A 15280-nucleotide genomic window follows, 5' to 3' on the forward strand; every position below is an offset into this window, starting at 1 on the left:
GTGAGGAGACTGAGGAGGGAGGGGTGGCAGGGAGGTAGTTCTTGCTGAATTCCTTCCTTACCCTGACCCCCGGGAACTGGGAACAGGCTCATAATAAGCTTTCTGTTCCTGAGTTTGTCTGAGGCCAGTAGATCCTGCCCACTGTGCTAAGCGACTTGCTGTTCGTTTTTGTGAGTCGGCAGTCTGCTCAATGGCTGCAGTTTCCTTCCCCAAACCCACTTAACCACTTTGGTTCCCACTGCTCTTGGCTGTCCTGGGACTCGGGCCCAAGTGTGGGTGGGTCAGTATGAATCCAGCCTTACCGCCAATCCTCTGCCAGCACTTGCCTTCCTGATGTGAAAGAGCCTTTGTTATCATTTGCCTGAAAAATCCCATCTTTTCCTTCCCCTCAGTCTAACACACATACCTGGCATCCTAGCACCTCAGGTTCCAAATCGGCCAAACTCAGCTCACTGTCTCCTCACCCCTCACCTGTCTTTTTCCCCTGAACTGTTTCTTCTGGATCTTGGTGGGGGTACCACCATTTTCCCAGGCACCCAGGTTAGAAACTTCAGCACCATCACCAGCTCCTTCTCCCACGGGCCATCCTTCATCTCTAGCTTCACCACACTTCACCACAACTTCACCAGAGGCAGTTGTTCTGCCTCTGGTCCTCTGGCCTTGGATAGGCTGTGAGCTCCCAGGGTCAGAGAACACGTCCCTTTTGTCTCCTCCCTTCTCTTCTTGCCATCCATCCATTCATCTACCCACCCACCCACCAAGTGCCTGCCGTGTTCTAAGTGCTCTCACAGCAACGACAAAGAGATGAGTAACATGTGGTTCCCGCCCTTGAGGAACTCATGTCATAGTCTGCAGGGGGAAACATAGAAACACCTCTCACGTGTCATGTCATCACCCAGCACAGTCTCTCACATAGCATATTATCCGAAAAAAACACAAATTCTGAGAGCAATGATGTACATTTTTACTAAAGGCTTTGTGGGAAAACAGAGGAAGACATTACGTTTCACACCACCCAGAATAAATTCCTAAATGTCCCCTTGAAATCTCCCACAGCTCTCCAGCCTCTTCTGGCCGGTACTTCTCTGGCACCACCCTCTCTTAATGCTTCCCTCTTCCCTCACAGCTCTGCTCTCATTCTCTTTTCTTACCTGAGTAATCTAACCCTCTGACTTTTTCCACTTGCATCCCCGTCTCCGTTAAACAAAAGGATGCTCCTTTGAAATGTGGAGGTAGAGGGAAGGTATTGTAAATAATCCTTCTCCCCAACAGACACCCCCTGGCCCAGGCCCCTCGGCTCCTTGGCTGTAGCTGTAACCAAGGTCTGTGTACAGTGCTGTGGGCACACAGCAGAGAGAATGTAGCTATGCTTGGGGGAGTCCTGAAAGGCTTTCCAGAGGAAATGACATTTGAAGCAGATGTGGAAGGATGGAGAAGAGCTTTTCAGACAAAGCAAGTATCGTATGCCAGATCATCTGGTTAATGCAGAAGATAAAACCAAGAAACGCAGGAGCTTAGCAAGTTTTTAACACTTTAGCAAATGGAGGAATAATAAAATTTTTAAAAATTTAAGCCTGTCAAAAACTTTTGCAGAAGGAAGACAATTTTAACAGCTAAAAATGGCTCTGGAATTTTCCTAGGTTTGGGAGAAAAGTGACCCTAAAACTACTATTTTCCTACCCTAGCCATATTTTAAAAAACTTTTCACAAGAAAATCCAGGTCTTTTTCTGTTGAAAGGAAGGAAAAACACAGCAAAATCACTCCTTTGTGGTAGATAACTGAACTTAGTCAAATGAGAACTTTTCCTCATTGATTAATTAGCTAACTTAAACTCTTTGTTTCATACTATGTAAACCAATTTTCTAATCAGTATAAGTGAAGGTATTTTAGTGTAGCACCTGAATCAGTGAATGAATGAAGGACGGAAGAAGTAAATAAATAACTTCCCTTTTGTTAAAAACTGATTTCTTTCTTAATGGATGAACTGTATTTTTGGGTTTTTTTGGCCACACTGTGCGACATGTGGGAGTTCCCCAACCAGGGATTGAACCCACGCCCCTTTTAGTGGAAGCGTGGAATCTTAACCACTGGACTTCCAGGGAAGCCCAAGAACTGTATTTTTGAATTCATATCTTCCTTTCTAAAAGGAGGATGCTTATGATACACTAGTCTGTTTATAGGAAACAAAACTTCCTGGGGTTAAACCATCATTGGATCTAAATTTTAATGTCCTATTCAAAGAATGGCTATGCAGTAAAAACTTATTAATTTATTTCGGGCTTCCCTGGTGGCGCAGTGGTTGAGTCCGCCTGCCAATGCAGGGGACACAGGTTCGTGCCCCGGTCCGGGAAGATCCCACATGCCGTGGAGCGGCTGGGCCCGTGCGCCATGGCCGCTGAGCCTGCGCGTCCGGAGCCTGTGCTCCACAACGGGAGAGGCCACAACAGTGAGAGGCCCGCGTACCGCAAAAAAACAAAAAACAAAAAAAAAACCTTATTAATTTATTGAAAGAAAGAGTGAATATGGGCAAGTCTCGGTTCCAGAATCAGGTTGTACATGACTGGGGAGGGGGAACAGTATGCTCAGATATTGCCCTGATTAGTTTCCTTTGCTTTGCAGGACAGTTCTGGGATGAGGCTGTGGAAGAGGAGGTGGTTTGTGCTTGCTGATTATTGCTTGTTTTACTATAAAGGTGAGCTGAGGCTCAGGCCACCAAGGGGTCTTTGTGCCAGAGGGGGTGGTGAGGTCATGCAAATGGTGGTCTTCTCAAATCCAGTGAATGGACCAGTGGCCTGAGCTAATCGATAACCTGTTGACCTGCCGAAGTGTTCACTTTTACATATGTGCATGGTTGGTGATTTCATTTTTACCAGTCCCAGCACTGGAAGTGCCATTTGTTGAGTTAAAATAATAGAATCTGGTTTGCCTTCTACTTAAGGTCTCAAGATCTGGAGGTTTTCCAGCTTCTGCCCCACTTGTGGCACAGGCACTCCTTTGATTCAGTCTGGAGAGATGGGAAGTATAGGTGAACATTATATTTTGTGACCTGTTATCTGGATTTATCCCCTGTTATTGGATGGGCAACTGGTGAACTAAATTGGCCATAGGAACATTTGTGGAGCCCAGTACGTAGAATTAGGGGCTGTGCAAAGGTGAGAAGAAAGTAAGGCTCAAAATATGGAGGAAGAGATAGTCTAATTTTAAGACAAGACTAGGTTTTGAAGACATCCAAAGTGCTTAGGCAGTTCAAGAGGAACAAGAAGCCAATTCCATCTTGGAGAACTTGGGCAGGCTCCTCAGAAGAATTAGGGCTCGAGTTGGGCTTTTTAGGATGGGTTGAGCTTTGCCCACGTGTAGGGGGAAGATGGGCATTTAGGCAGAAGAAACAACTTGATTAAAGTCCTAGAAGCAGAAGAAAGTGGAATGACAGACCTGCAAAGCCAGAGTGAGTCTTGCATGGAGCACACGCTAGGAGATAAGGCTCAGGAGGTGGGTAAGAGCCCAAATGCAAAAGGGCTGTGACACTAGACAGAGGAAGTTGGGCTTCATTCTGTATCCAGTGGGCAGTCAGCAAGTGCCTTTGGGTGGGAGAGCAGTGGGACCAATTCTGTCATTAGGAAGTTACCTCTGGTAACGAAGACGGTTTGGGGGAGGAAGAGAATAGACATAAAAGGTAGGATATTTCACACCTGCTCTAACATTGCCTATGAGGTGTGTACCACCCAGAATTCCCTTCCCCATCCTTTGCAAAAGTTTAAATATCACCTTCTGAAGCCATCTCCACTTCCCCAGGCTGTGTGCCACTCCTGTCTGTGTGTTCCCGCAGCACTTGGTATGCCTCTGTGTTTCAGGAGTTAGCAGGTCGAGCTGAGCGTGTTTACATGCCTGTCCCCCTCCTCGGGGAGAGGGCCCTGTCTGATTCACCTGTGTAGTTCCAGCACTAGCACAAAGGTCCCCAGAGCACCTGAATGGGCGATCCGTGATTGCTGTCATCCTGGGAGAGATAAGGAGCCTTGAACTAGGGCAGTGGGATGGACCAGCCCAAGGAAGGTGCCACAGAAGGTTATTCTGATTTGTATTTCCATTCAAAGACAGCCGAGAAGAAGTGGTCCTTGGGAGCATCCCTCTGCCCAGCTACGTGATCTCAACAGTGGCCCCCGAGGATCGCATAAGTCGCAAGTATTCCTTTAAGGTACTGCCCCCCCACCCCCGCTCCTCCAGTGCAGCAATTCCATCCTAAGAAATGTTGTGTTCCCCAAAATGGCTTCACAAAAGCGGTTGTTTCTGTTGGGGGTTGGGGGGAAGAAGTTAAGAGGTTGAGCGTTTCAGACTCATGTTAACAAAGTTATAAATTCTTTAAACAAGAATAGTGTCACATCACAGTACTTTCACTTGTATCTTAGCATTTGAGTCCCCCAGCCTTGCTTGAGTTTTTAGACCCCTCTTTTCCTGTCGCTGTTTCTGTGACAAGTATCAGCACGGCCCTTCTCATGCTTTCTTACCACTGTCACTGTCCCCGGTGACTCCAGTGTTGCTGTGGGTTGAAGATTCTGGATCCTCCTTTACTTCATGTTGCGTGATATGGTATTGCCTTATTTCTGTAAAACCTTCTGTGACTGAGAACTACTTTTATCCATGTTACCTCATTTGGTGCTTGTGGGGAGCCTGTGAGGTCAGGATCATTAGCTTCGTTTTATAGATTAGGAACACGAGGATCAGAGAGCTGAAAAAACTTGCCCACAGTCCCAAAGTTGGAAGATGATGGAGGCAGATCTCCACCCTGAACTCTGTCCTCTTTCAGTTGCATTACAGGGACGGAGGACAATTTCTTTCTCTTCTTCTCTGCTTTTCTTCCATGTCTTACTCTGGTCACCCATATACACATTGCAGGAGGTGGGAGGTGGTTTCAATTAATGTTTATTGTTATCATTTTAGGAATACTGTTCTATTAAATTGTTCAGAGCCTCTCTTGCTTATTGTTGGCTCTGAAAACATTTTGCTCGATGGGTGTCACACTGGTCTTTTGCAGCCTGAAAGCCTTCCTCAGAAAAACCTTCCTTTCTAGGGTTTAGTGTTGCTACTGGGCAAACAATTGGGATAACGCTGTTGCGTGTGAATTTGCGGGGCGGGGGGGGCGACAGCATTTGGGATATCATCAGAGTAACTGATTATAATAACTATATATAGTTCATCTTAACACTTTGTTGGGAGGTGTGAAAATACATTCTAGGAAAACATCTTTTATGTGTCATACATTTTTTTTTTTTTAAATAGGCTTCACCAGGAGTGTTCCCTAAATATTTTTTCTGGGAGACAGAAGGCATGCATGTTTGGGGGGATGATTGGGGTCTTCAGGGTCTGAGAAGGGAGAAAAGCTATTGCAGACAGAATGGGTGATGTTCAGGTGGTTCTCCAGACAGGGCTGTGGTTTCCTGAGTGTGAAAGACTTCCCTTCCCTTTGGGTCGCAGTGTCATTCTTTTAGGAACCTGAGGATGGGCCCTGGGACAGTTCAGGATCCATGTTCTCGGGCATACTGAGGAGTGTGCAGTATTTTGTGTCCTGGGCCTTATGCTTGCCTCTGATGTCCATTCTTCTCAGTTTGCAGAGCTGAAATTCTCTGACTGTTGCTAGGGTACCTTGCCTGAGATTGTTCAGAGTACCTGTAGTGGTACATAGGCAGAGCCTAAAGGGCTGTGTGGTCCTCTCTCGTCTGTCTTCTCTAACTGTACGCTCAGCCAGGCAGCTCCTGGGCACTGTCAGGGAGCCAGGGTGTTAGATGTGCCCTGAGGCTCCGCTAGGTCTGCAGGACGAGCCAAGCAGGGCTCTCGGTGGCCTTTAGGAGCCATCGTTCCTCCCCCACCCCCACCCCCCTTGAGCTTTAATCACAGCCTGGAATGCCTTGAAGAGTTCCCCAACTCTTACTTACTTGTCCTTTAGGTGTCTGCTCAGGGGCCACCTCCTCCAGGAAGCCTTCCTTAAGTCCTCGGGTCAGGTACTTTTCTTCTGAACATCCACAGGTCTGGTATCACTGCACTATAAATGGTTGATTACCCATTCAGAGCTTTCTACAGGAAAACTAACCATCAGCTAGTTCTGCCAGGGTAGATGGGGCTAGTCTCATTCTGCAAACAGATAACATGGAGCAGTCACTTGTAGTAGGAGTTGTGGTGAATGACACTCCTGATACTTCCCAAGTTAAGGTCGGTTCAGGCTTACTTCTGTTTCATGTTTAGTCCTCTGTAAGTCAGTGATTGTTCACTGAATCACCTTAGCTTACTCAAGTAAATGCCTGCCCCAGAACCCGCTGTGGAACCCTTAGCTGCAGGCCGAGTTTGCCTGGACTCCCTTGGCACTGGGCGGGATGGATTCAGATATGTGAATGTCACAAGCAGGCCCGTATTTAATATCGTTTTTGGACCTGGATGTTAGGCATGTGAGTGGAGAAGTGAATGCTGACAGTTCATCTGAGAGGTTTTATCCATGACCATTGGTGATTTTAGAAACATGTCATTTTCCAGATTCTGTTTAGTTCTCTCATTTTGCTTTCTCTGACTGGTCCTTGCATGGCGTCTGTCTGTCATTCTGGATCCAGATTATCAGACTAGTGATCTGTATCAGACTCATTTCTGGATAGAGCCTGAGAGCACTGAACAGAGAAGCTTGGACTCAGAGTCAGACATTCCTAGGTGTGAATCCTGCCTCCAACTTTTCATTCGTTCAAAAAATATTTATTGGGCTTCCCTGGTGGCACAGTGGTTGAGAGTCCGCAGGGGACACGGGTTCGTGCCCCGGTCCGGGAAGATCCCACATGCCGCGGAGCAGCTGGGCCCGTGGGCCATGGCCACTGAGCCTGCGCGTCCGGAGCCTGTGCTCCGCAACGGGAGAGACCACAGCAGTGAGAGGCCCGCGTACTGCAAAAAAAAAAAAAAAAAAAAAAATATATATATATATATATATTTATATTTATTTATTTATTGGGCACCTACTATGTACCAGGCACTGTTCCTGGGGATATAGTAGCGAACAAAATAGAGTCCCTGCTCTCATCGAGTTTATATTCTGCAGGGAAGAGACAGATGATAAACAAGCATGTAAAATAAAGAATACCAGGTAATAGGTGCTGTGAAGAATCTGTGACCAAGTGTGGAAATCTAGGAAAGTTACTTAACTTCTCAGAGCTTCACCTACCACATCTGTAAAAGAGATTCTGTTCCTTCCTTATAAGGCTGTTAGGATTAAAATGAGATTAAAGTCACGGAAGTACCTAGGAGACACATAGTAGGCACTCTGTAAATCTTCCTATTTCCACATCATTTTCCTATGTGGATTTGGTGAGCTTTTTCCTTGCCAATTTAAAGGACCTTGCTTATCAGAGCACAAGGGGGAAAACCTCTTGTTCGTAGTCCATTGCGGTTGCTTTTCCCAGTATACCTGTGGGACATGTGAAAGCACCTTGATGCTTCCTGACGTATAGTAGGTGTGCCAGGGTGTTCAGTCAAGTGTTAGACTGCTCAGCTGAGCTTTGTGTTGCCTCTTTGGCGAGACAAAATAGCAGCTTCCTTGGTGGGCGTACATCATGTTTCACGCCCAAGCAGGAAGCAGAATGAATATCTGCACCGAGCTGCCTGCTGTTGAGCAGCTGATTTTTGAATCAGTTCCAGTCAGCAGGTGCTTCAGAAGAACCAAAACAGGGACTCCCGAGAGTCTTCTTCTATGGAATGAGGGTTTTTTAAAAAAATCTCTTTCTCAAATAAACCTTGAATTGACTGTATGCCCCTCCCTAAGTGGGAGTAAGATAAGTGGGAAACAGGTACAGCTGCGGGGCTTTTGCTGCGGGGAACAGACACAGCTGTTCCTAGGCCTGACTTCACCAAGAAAAGGGAATCCAGCCTGTGACGTTTTTTCGAGGTGTGGAAATAAGCTGGATGGTGCATGGGCTTTTAGTCTGGAAGAAGGGAGAACCTGGCCGGGGCGTTTCTGGGTTTTGCTCCTGGAAGTGAGACGCGCACTAACCTCTCTGACCTGGGTTTCCGTCTTCTCCCTCCAGGCCGTGCACATGGGGATGCGAGCACTCATCTATAATAGCTCCACCAGGGGCTCTCAGGCCGAGCAGTCAGGCATGAGGACCTACTACTTCAGTGCCGACACCCAGGAGGACATGAACGCTTGGGTCAGGGCCATGAACCAGGCTGCACAGGTGCTATCTCGATCGTCACTGAAGAGGTCAGTCCCCATGGAGGGTCCCTGCCAGAGCGCTTCCTACACAGGTGGGGGAACCCAAATAAGAACTCTTGGATGCCCAGAATTCCACCGTTCATTCACTCTTATTAAGCATTGCCCTCTCTTTGAAGTCCTTTTAAATGGTGACTTCTTCCAGGAGGAGACTGTTTACAGGGCCAGCACATGCTGCAGGCAGAGCTGGAAGGTCCCCTAGGAATTATCTAGTCCACTGTCCTCATTAAACAGAGAAACAGGAAGGGCTGGGAGGGTGAAATGACTGCCTGGGATACACAGCCTTGGTACCTGGTTGTATGTTTCTCAGTCTTTCTTCTCTTGTGTGTGGTGGAAGGGAAAACCTTGGGGCTAAGACTGGGGAGGAGGGAGCAGACAGACAAGAAAGATCTTGCAAACTGGAAACATGCCACCGACGGCCCACCTTGTTGTTGGGAGCTGACTTGGGAGCTGTCTTCCAGCTGCCTCTTCCCTCGAGTGGGCCAACCAGGGTACCATCAGGGATCTTGAAGTTCCTGAGTCTGTTGACTGTGGGTGATTCCCTGTGAGAAAGCAGAGGAGAAACATGAGTGGAGTCATGGGCTTGGGGAAGGTGGGGTAGTCCTGGAAAGTCAGGGTGCCTTTAGCCAGTCCTCATCTGACATGAGCCCCGTTCTTCACTCTCTGGACACCTTGCTCTGCTTAGAGGCCTCTTTGACAAAGGTCTGTTAGTGAGGGCTCAAAACAAGAGTAGTGTTCTCCAGCAACCTAAAGACAAGATTCTTCAGTAACTGCAAATGGGTTTCACATGGATGTTTTCATATTGTCCACCTTTTCCAACTCACGTGTATGCTATTTTTGGTGTTAGTGGTACTTCCTAGCTTCATGATATCTTTCCTGAGACGATCAGACCTTTGATATAGATAGTGACCTCCCTCAAGAGGCCAGGCTCTACCCTTGGAGCTTCCTAGCAACTCAGTCGAGCATTTGTCATGCTGGGTTTTTTTTTTTCTATTTTTCAATATCCTAGGCTTCAGGTGGGAATCATCTTTGTATATTCTGCACACCTGACATATAGTAAGCTCTCAAGTGTCTGTTGAGTGAGTGAGAGATAGGAAGAATGAATGAATACGTTGAACAGAACCAGGACCAAAGACTATCCTGGAGGTTTCCCCGTGGGCCCTGAATCAGTAACTCTTAACTACAGGTATTCAGTCAGGTTTGCCTCTGCTTCTTAGCATTGTCATCCAGCCTGAATTCTTCTGTTGTGTCCATAATGATGATATGAAAGCCTGTGCCATTAACCTGCAGGTACTCTGTTCAGAGTGACATTGGCATTTTCACCTTCATCCTAGGAGAAGGAAACTGGGAAGGTTTGACACGACTTACTCCTAGTGTACATGCTCACTGTTTCCTAGTTTTTGTTGTTCATTCTTTTTTTTTAATTAATTAATTAATTAATACATACATACGTACATACGTACAATAAGTGAAGACATTCCCTGGCGGTCCAGTGGTTAAGACTCCACACTGCCAATGCAGGGGGCGTAGGTTCGATCCCTGGTCAGGGAACTAAGATCCCACATGCCACGTGGCACGGCCTAAAGAAAAAAAAAATCAGCACAATAAAGGCAAGAAAAATTAACAATTAAAAAAAAATGCAGAAAGCAAAGAGAAATATCCTTGGTCACCTTCCCAGGGTTACCTCTGTTACCAAGTTAACAGGGATCCTTTTAAACTGTTTTCTATTCATATATGTGCTTATATAAATATAGAGGGGGTTTTTGTGCTTTTTTTAATAGCATGAATGATACTGATCTTGAAAATCATTCTGTATCAGTGTACATGGGCTACCTTTATTTTTGACTGCTGTATGATACTTCATAAGGTAGAGGTACCATAATGTATTTAAGCGTGTGCCATATCTTGGATAGTTTATTTTTTGTCCTCTTTTACTGCTGTAGGTAGTTGTGTAATGAAAAACTTTCTACAGGCCTCTGCGTGTGTGAGGCTTTCAGATTGCTAGGTCAATAGACAATGCATTTTTAATTTTAATCAATACCACCAATCTGCCCTTTAAAGAAAGCTGTATATTCCACTAGTGAGAGCGCTCATTTCCCCACATCTTTGCCAACAGTTGATATCATCAATCTTTTTCATTTTTGCTGAGCTGCTGTGTAGATAAATGGTATCTGGTTATTTTAATGTGTATTTTCATGATAGTAGGGACCTTTTATATTTATTGACCACTTGTATTTCCTCTGCACTGAATTGCTGGTACCTATTCTCTGCCCATTTTTCTACCGAGTTGCTTGCTTTTCCTCTGTGCTTCCTTTCCTACATGTGCTGATATCTGCCCAGTTAGGAATGCAGCTTAGCCTATTGCAGAGGTTGGTTATAGGCTCTCCAGTCTTGTTATTTAGTCTGTAATATTCTGGCATTTTCCCTGTTCTCTTGGATTCCTCAGAGATCACCTGAGAGGTTTCTTGAGCCCATCTCCGAGTTCCCTTAGGGCCCTGGCGTGCTAACAGCTGGGCCTTTTCCATCTTCCTCCCCACCTTGGTCTTTCAGTCTCTCTTAACCAAGGTTGTTCTCTTATTCATGATGAAGTTCATTCATCTCAATGAAGATAAGGAACTAAATCCAGAAGTTGAAGAATTCAACTTTATTTGTGCTGTGGTCATCTTCCCAAGCAGAGATACCTATGTCTCATATTTTTTTTAAAGTTCTCCCCTTCTTTATTTTAATTCTTAGAAAATAGAAAATTTTGTTTTATTTTACTTTGCTTTAAATAAACAAACCTCAGTCCTTCTAGACTTTACTGTTTCTGTAGTCATTCATGTAGGCCCATTCCACTGGATTTGTATTTTATCTCTGCTTGATGAATTTCTTGTGTCCTTTTATAACGTGAGCTCTGAGAGCTCCCTGTGTTTTTACATTGGTTTCTTTCTACCGGCAACGTTAAATGGGTTCATTCTTGTGTCCCAGCTTTGCTCGGTTCTTCGTGCCTGACTAGGGCATTGGGTCAAAGATAACTTGAGAATGAGATCAGGCTTAATAGGAAAAAGTGCTGTGATTGATAAGTGATGTCTGCCTTGAACCGTTCAGGATGAACTTGCTAGCTGAGATTAGGATTTTTTTTGTTGTTGTTTTTTTACTTTTTCCTACCTGAAGATTTTGTAATTAACTATCAGATTTTGGTTTTAGAGGGGCTCCTTCCCTTCTCCACTGGGCTGCCTTCCTGATCTCAGGCCATTTGTATTGTCCCTAGCTTTTTCCTGAACTTTTAAATGTGTTCTTACTATGCTCTTAATAAACTCTTAAAATCCCATAATCATCTTTGCCCAAGGTTTCTTCCCCATTTAAAAAAAAAACAACACAAACTTGTTATACCTTCTGACGCAGACGAAAAGCAGAATAACATTTCCTCTTAATTTTCTGAGAGGTGAAATTATCAGCCAAGGAAATTCAGACTTATTAAATGTTCTATTTTACCAGAATAAGATGGTCAGACATTTGGTTAGTTAGAAGTATTCATCATGCAGGACTACATCTTGCCTGTCCTCCACTTTGGTGATCTGCTCTGCAAAACCTCCATCTCTGTTACGTGGGTGGCCCCAACCATAGCTTTTTGTTCTCTCCCTCCTTGTTTCTCACCCAAAAGCTTCTATCCTTATTCATACAGGCAAATGCTTTCTTTATGAATGTGGTACGTTAGGACTTCTGACTGCAGGTAAAAGAAAATGCAAATTTACCTTAAAAGGGGAGGAATTTATTGATTCATGTCAATGAAAAGTTCAGGATAGCTTCTAGCTTTAGAAACAGTTGGGTTCAAAGCTCAGACAGTATCATTACAAGTAATTCTCTCAGGCTCTGCCTGCCTGGGCTGGATTCATTCTTAAACTCCATGTGGAGGTCCCTGGCATATCTAGGACCTGGTGGCTAGATAGCTGCCGTAGCCCCAGACTTGTGTTGTCCAAGTTAAGTTCAGCAGGAAAGAGCCAGAGTCTTATCCAGAAGCTCTGAGATCTTATTCTGATTAGACAGGCTTAGGTCACATTGATTCCCAAAATCACATACCGTGGCTAGGGAATGCATGTACTGATTGGCACAGACCTGGGATACATGCTTCACTTCTGAGAACTAGACCATGGGAACTGAGAGCCAGGTAGGGGTGGATTCCCAAGTAATGCTAGGGTTATGGGCAGAGGAAGGAGAAATGACTTGATGGGATGTGGTAAACGCGATGTAAGCAACCAATATCCAGGCCACTTCCTACTGTATCAATTTCTTCTGCCTTAAGTACTAACTCCTTCCAGAGTTTAGTCTCTGAAGTTGGGTAGACCGGGGTTTAAATCCCAGCTTTACTACTTTCTAGCTGTGTCACTTGTGCAATTTAGGTATGCTTTTTAAACCTCAGTTTTTCTAAGTTATCGGATTTTTGCAAAGATTAAATTAAATGAGTGTATAAAGTGCTTACTTCGCACATTGCCTAAGACATAGTTGATACTCCATCTCAGATGTGCTAGCTTCCATAGGGTTTGGTTTAACAATGTCATTGGGTCTTTTTCCTTTGCACCCTTCCAGTTTCATCGTTAATCCGCTGGTTTACATTGATGATGAATCTCCTGTGAGCAAATCATACTCTCTCCCTTGCCAGGATGTGCCCATCCCCTAGCAGTGTGAGTTGTGGCTCAGCAGTCCAGGCTCCCTACAGCACTGTCCCTCAGCCTGCCCCTCGCCGCTCTCCCTCCAGCCTCTTCCTACATCCTCTAACCATAGAGGGTGCTGAGCACCGTTGCTGCACCTCCTCCCTTTGTCCTCTTGTTTCCTACACAGGCTTCAGGGTCTCTTGATAGACAAGTATTCTTGAGGCCCCAGCCCTATGCTGTAAGGAGCACCAGCACTGCTGCCAGAGCCTGCCCTCTACCTCCTTCTGTCCATAATTTCTTCTCGCCTGTTTCCATGTTCTTCCACCTACCAGACTTTGGATTCTGGTTTTTGATTCTCTGCAGCCTCCTTGACATTTGTCTTTTGAGTTCCCCGCTGTTGAACTGGTTATTCTTCTCTTGTCTAAGGATGTCTTGTTCTTTCCAGTAAGCTAAAGCACTAAGCAAGGAGGTCAGCTTGTTGTTACAGTTCACAAAACTGACAAGCAATTCAGATAGGAGGGCCTATCGGAAGACAACTTATCTCTTTTTATCAGTTTCCAAACCTCTCTGGTCTGTGGTGTAGCTATAGTCCTATCTTGGGACTGAAGGAACTTATAGCCTAGTCACCTTTGGCATAAAATCCAATCTCCTTAGTAGGGCTTTTGATCCCTGCCTGAGTCTGGTCCCTGCAGGTGCCTTTGGCTCACATTATGCTATTCCTTATCCTCGCGGCCCCAGCCATACTCAAATTATTGAATTGGGTACGTTTGTCGGTACTTTTGTCCACTTAGTCTTTAATTCTGCAGTTATTTATTGAGGGCATATTGTGCGTCAGACACTGTTAAGCATACTGAGAAATACAGCAGTCTTCAATAGAGAGGCAAAGTCCCATGCATTCTTGGATGGGTGAGGGGGAGAGAGACCGTATACAGGCAAACAAATCAGCAAGATGATTTTCTATCACGATCTGTGCATGAAGGCAGTAAAATGGAGTGATGAGATGGGAAGGGACTAAGGGGCAGGGAGCAGCCACTTTTGTTTGGGTGGTCAGGGGAGGCCTCCATACGGGAATGCGTGGAGGTGAGGCCTGATTGATGCAAGAAACTTGCATATGTAAAACTTCGAAGAAGACTGTTCTGGGCAGAAGGTATGGCACTTACAAATGCCCTGAGGCAGGAAGGAGCTCGGTTTATTCAAGGAACAGAAAGCTGGAGAGTTGTGGCCAATCAAAGCGGGCTAGGGGGAGAAGAGACTGTGATGAGCTCTGGCAGATAGATGGAGGTCCATACCGTGAGGCCCAGGATCCCTCTGGGCCTTGCTCATCTGCTCCCCTGGCCCTCACTCTTATTAGGACAATTCAGCACAGCCTTCAGGTCCTAGCCTATGCATATGTCTTCCTTCTTTAACCCTCAGTGTGTCAGATGCCTCTGCTTGTAGCACTCTTTCGCTCCTTATGCATAGAACTTTCATGTTAAAGTTATGTTGGCTGCTTTCTCACTGTCACCCCGCTAGACTGTACGCTCCTTGAAAATGAGAATAGTCCTGGCACATAGTAAGCATTCAGTTAATGATGGGTGTGTGGGTGTTTGGCTGGCTGGGCACGTGGGTGGTTGGATGGATGAACAAAACTTCTACCTGTAAGATGTTCAGATAAGGACTTGTGGTGTCTGAGAGCCGTCTGAGCACTGCTGTGGGATTGATTGTGGGGACTCAGCCTGCTCAGAAGTGGCCCACACGTTTCTGGCTATGTGCACTCTCCTCAGAGCATGGAATCTTTGGCCTTCCAAACTCTGATCCCTTTGGTTAAAGTGTGGCAGGACAACGCCTGAGGTTGGACAAGCCCCTTGGACCCTTGACAGAAGTAATTTATAGACATGTTTTCAGCCCAGGTGCGGGGCTTTGGAGTTGGATCAGATGGAATTTGAGTCCTGCTTATGTCACTGGTTGCATGATTCAGAGCAAGTTGCTTAACCTGAGTTTCACGTTCATTACCTATAATGAAACAATAATATCTCTAGCTTTGTGCAATGATAAGAAGAGATAATATATTTGAAGTGCTTATAGCTTAACTTACTTTTGCAGTTAGTACGTGCTCACCACAGTCCCTATCTTTCAGTAGAGACAATTTATTGTAAGTAATCTGGTGCTCACGTGAGTGCCCTCAGCCTCTCTGGGCTTGACAGTACTGACCTTGCAAGATTGTTGTAGGGATTAGAGATGGAACCTATGTCAGGTTCCTGGCACACAGTAGGACGCAGCATATAATAACCAAGCACTGGCCACAGAAAATGAATGACCCAGACTGTAACTGCTGTAGAGAGATGGGAAGTGAGGGAGCTTGGTGCGTGCCAGACTGGCTCAGGTTGGGCTGTGACAGTTGAGCGTTACTTACGCAGCTAGAAGGAAGAGGGAAGG

The 15280-nt window shown here is 45.6% G+C and overlaps 1 protein-coding gene across 5 annotated transcripts in view; it reads left to right on the plus strand.

The window, feature by feature from the left end:
* The window catches only part of PLEKHA7 (pleckstrin homology domain containing A7), a 209295-nt gene that overhangs the window by 139291 nt on the left and 54724 nt on the right, over positions 1 to 15280 (plus strand). For all 5 annotated transcript variants that reach the window (XM_060159596.1, XM_060159597.1, XM_060159599.1 and 2 more), the window contains 3 exons: positions 2621 to 2693; positions 4093 to 4193; positions 8050 to 8225. In XM_060159596.1, the coding sequence (XP_060015579.1) occupies positions 2621 to 2693; positions 4093 to 4193; positions 8050 to 8225 (350 nt within the window). The remainder of the gene's footprint in view (positions 1 to 2620; positions 2694 to 4092; positions 4194 to 8049; positions 8226 to 15280) is intronic.

The sequence above is a fragment of the Lagenorhynchus albirostris genome, chromosome 9 (assembly GCF_949774975.1).
Source record: "Lagenorhynchus albirostris chromosome 9, mLagAlb1.1, whole genome shotgun sequence".
Taxonomy (NCBI): domain Eukaryota; kingdom Metazoa; phylum Chordata; class Mammalia; order Artiodactyla; family Delphinidae; genus Lagenorhynchus; species Lagenorhynchus albirostris.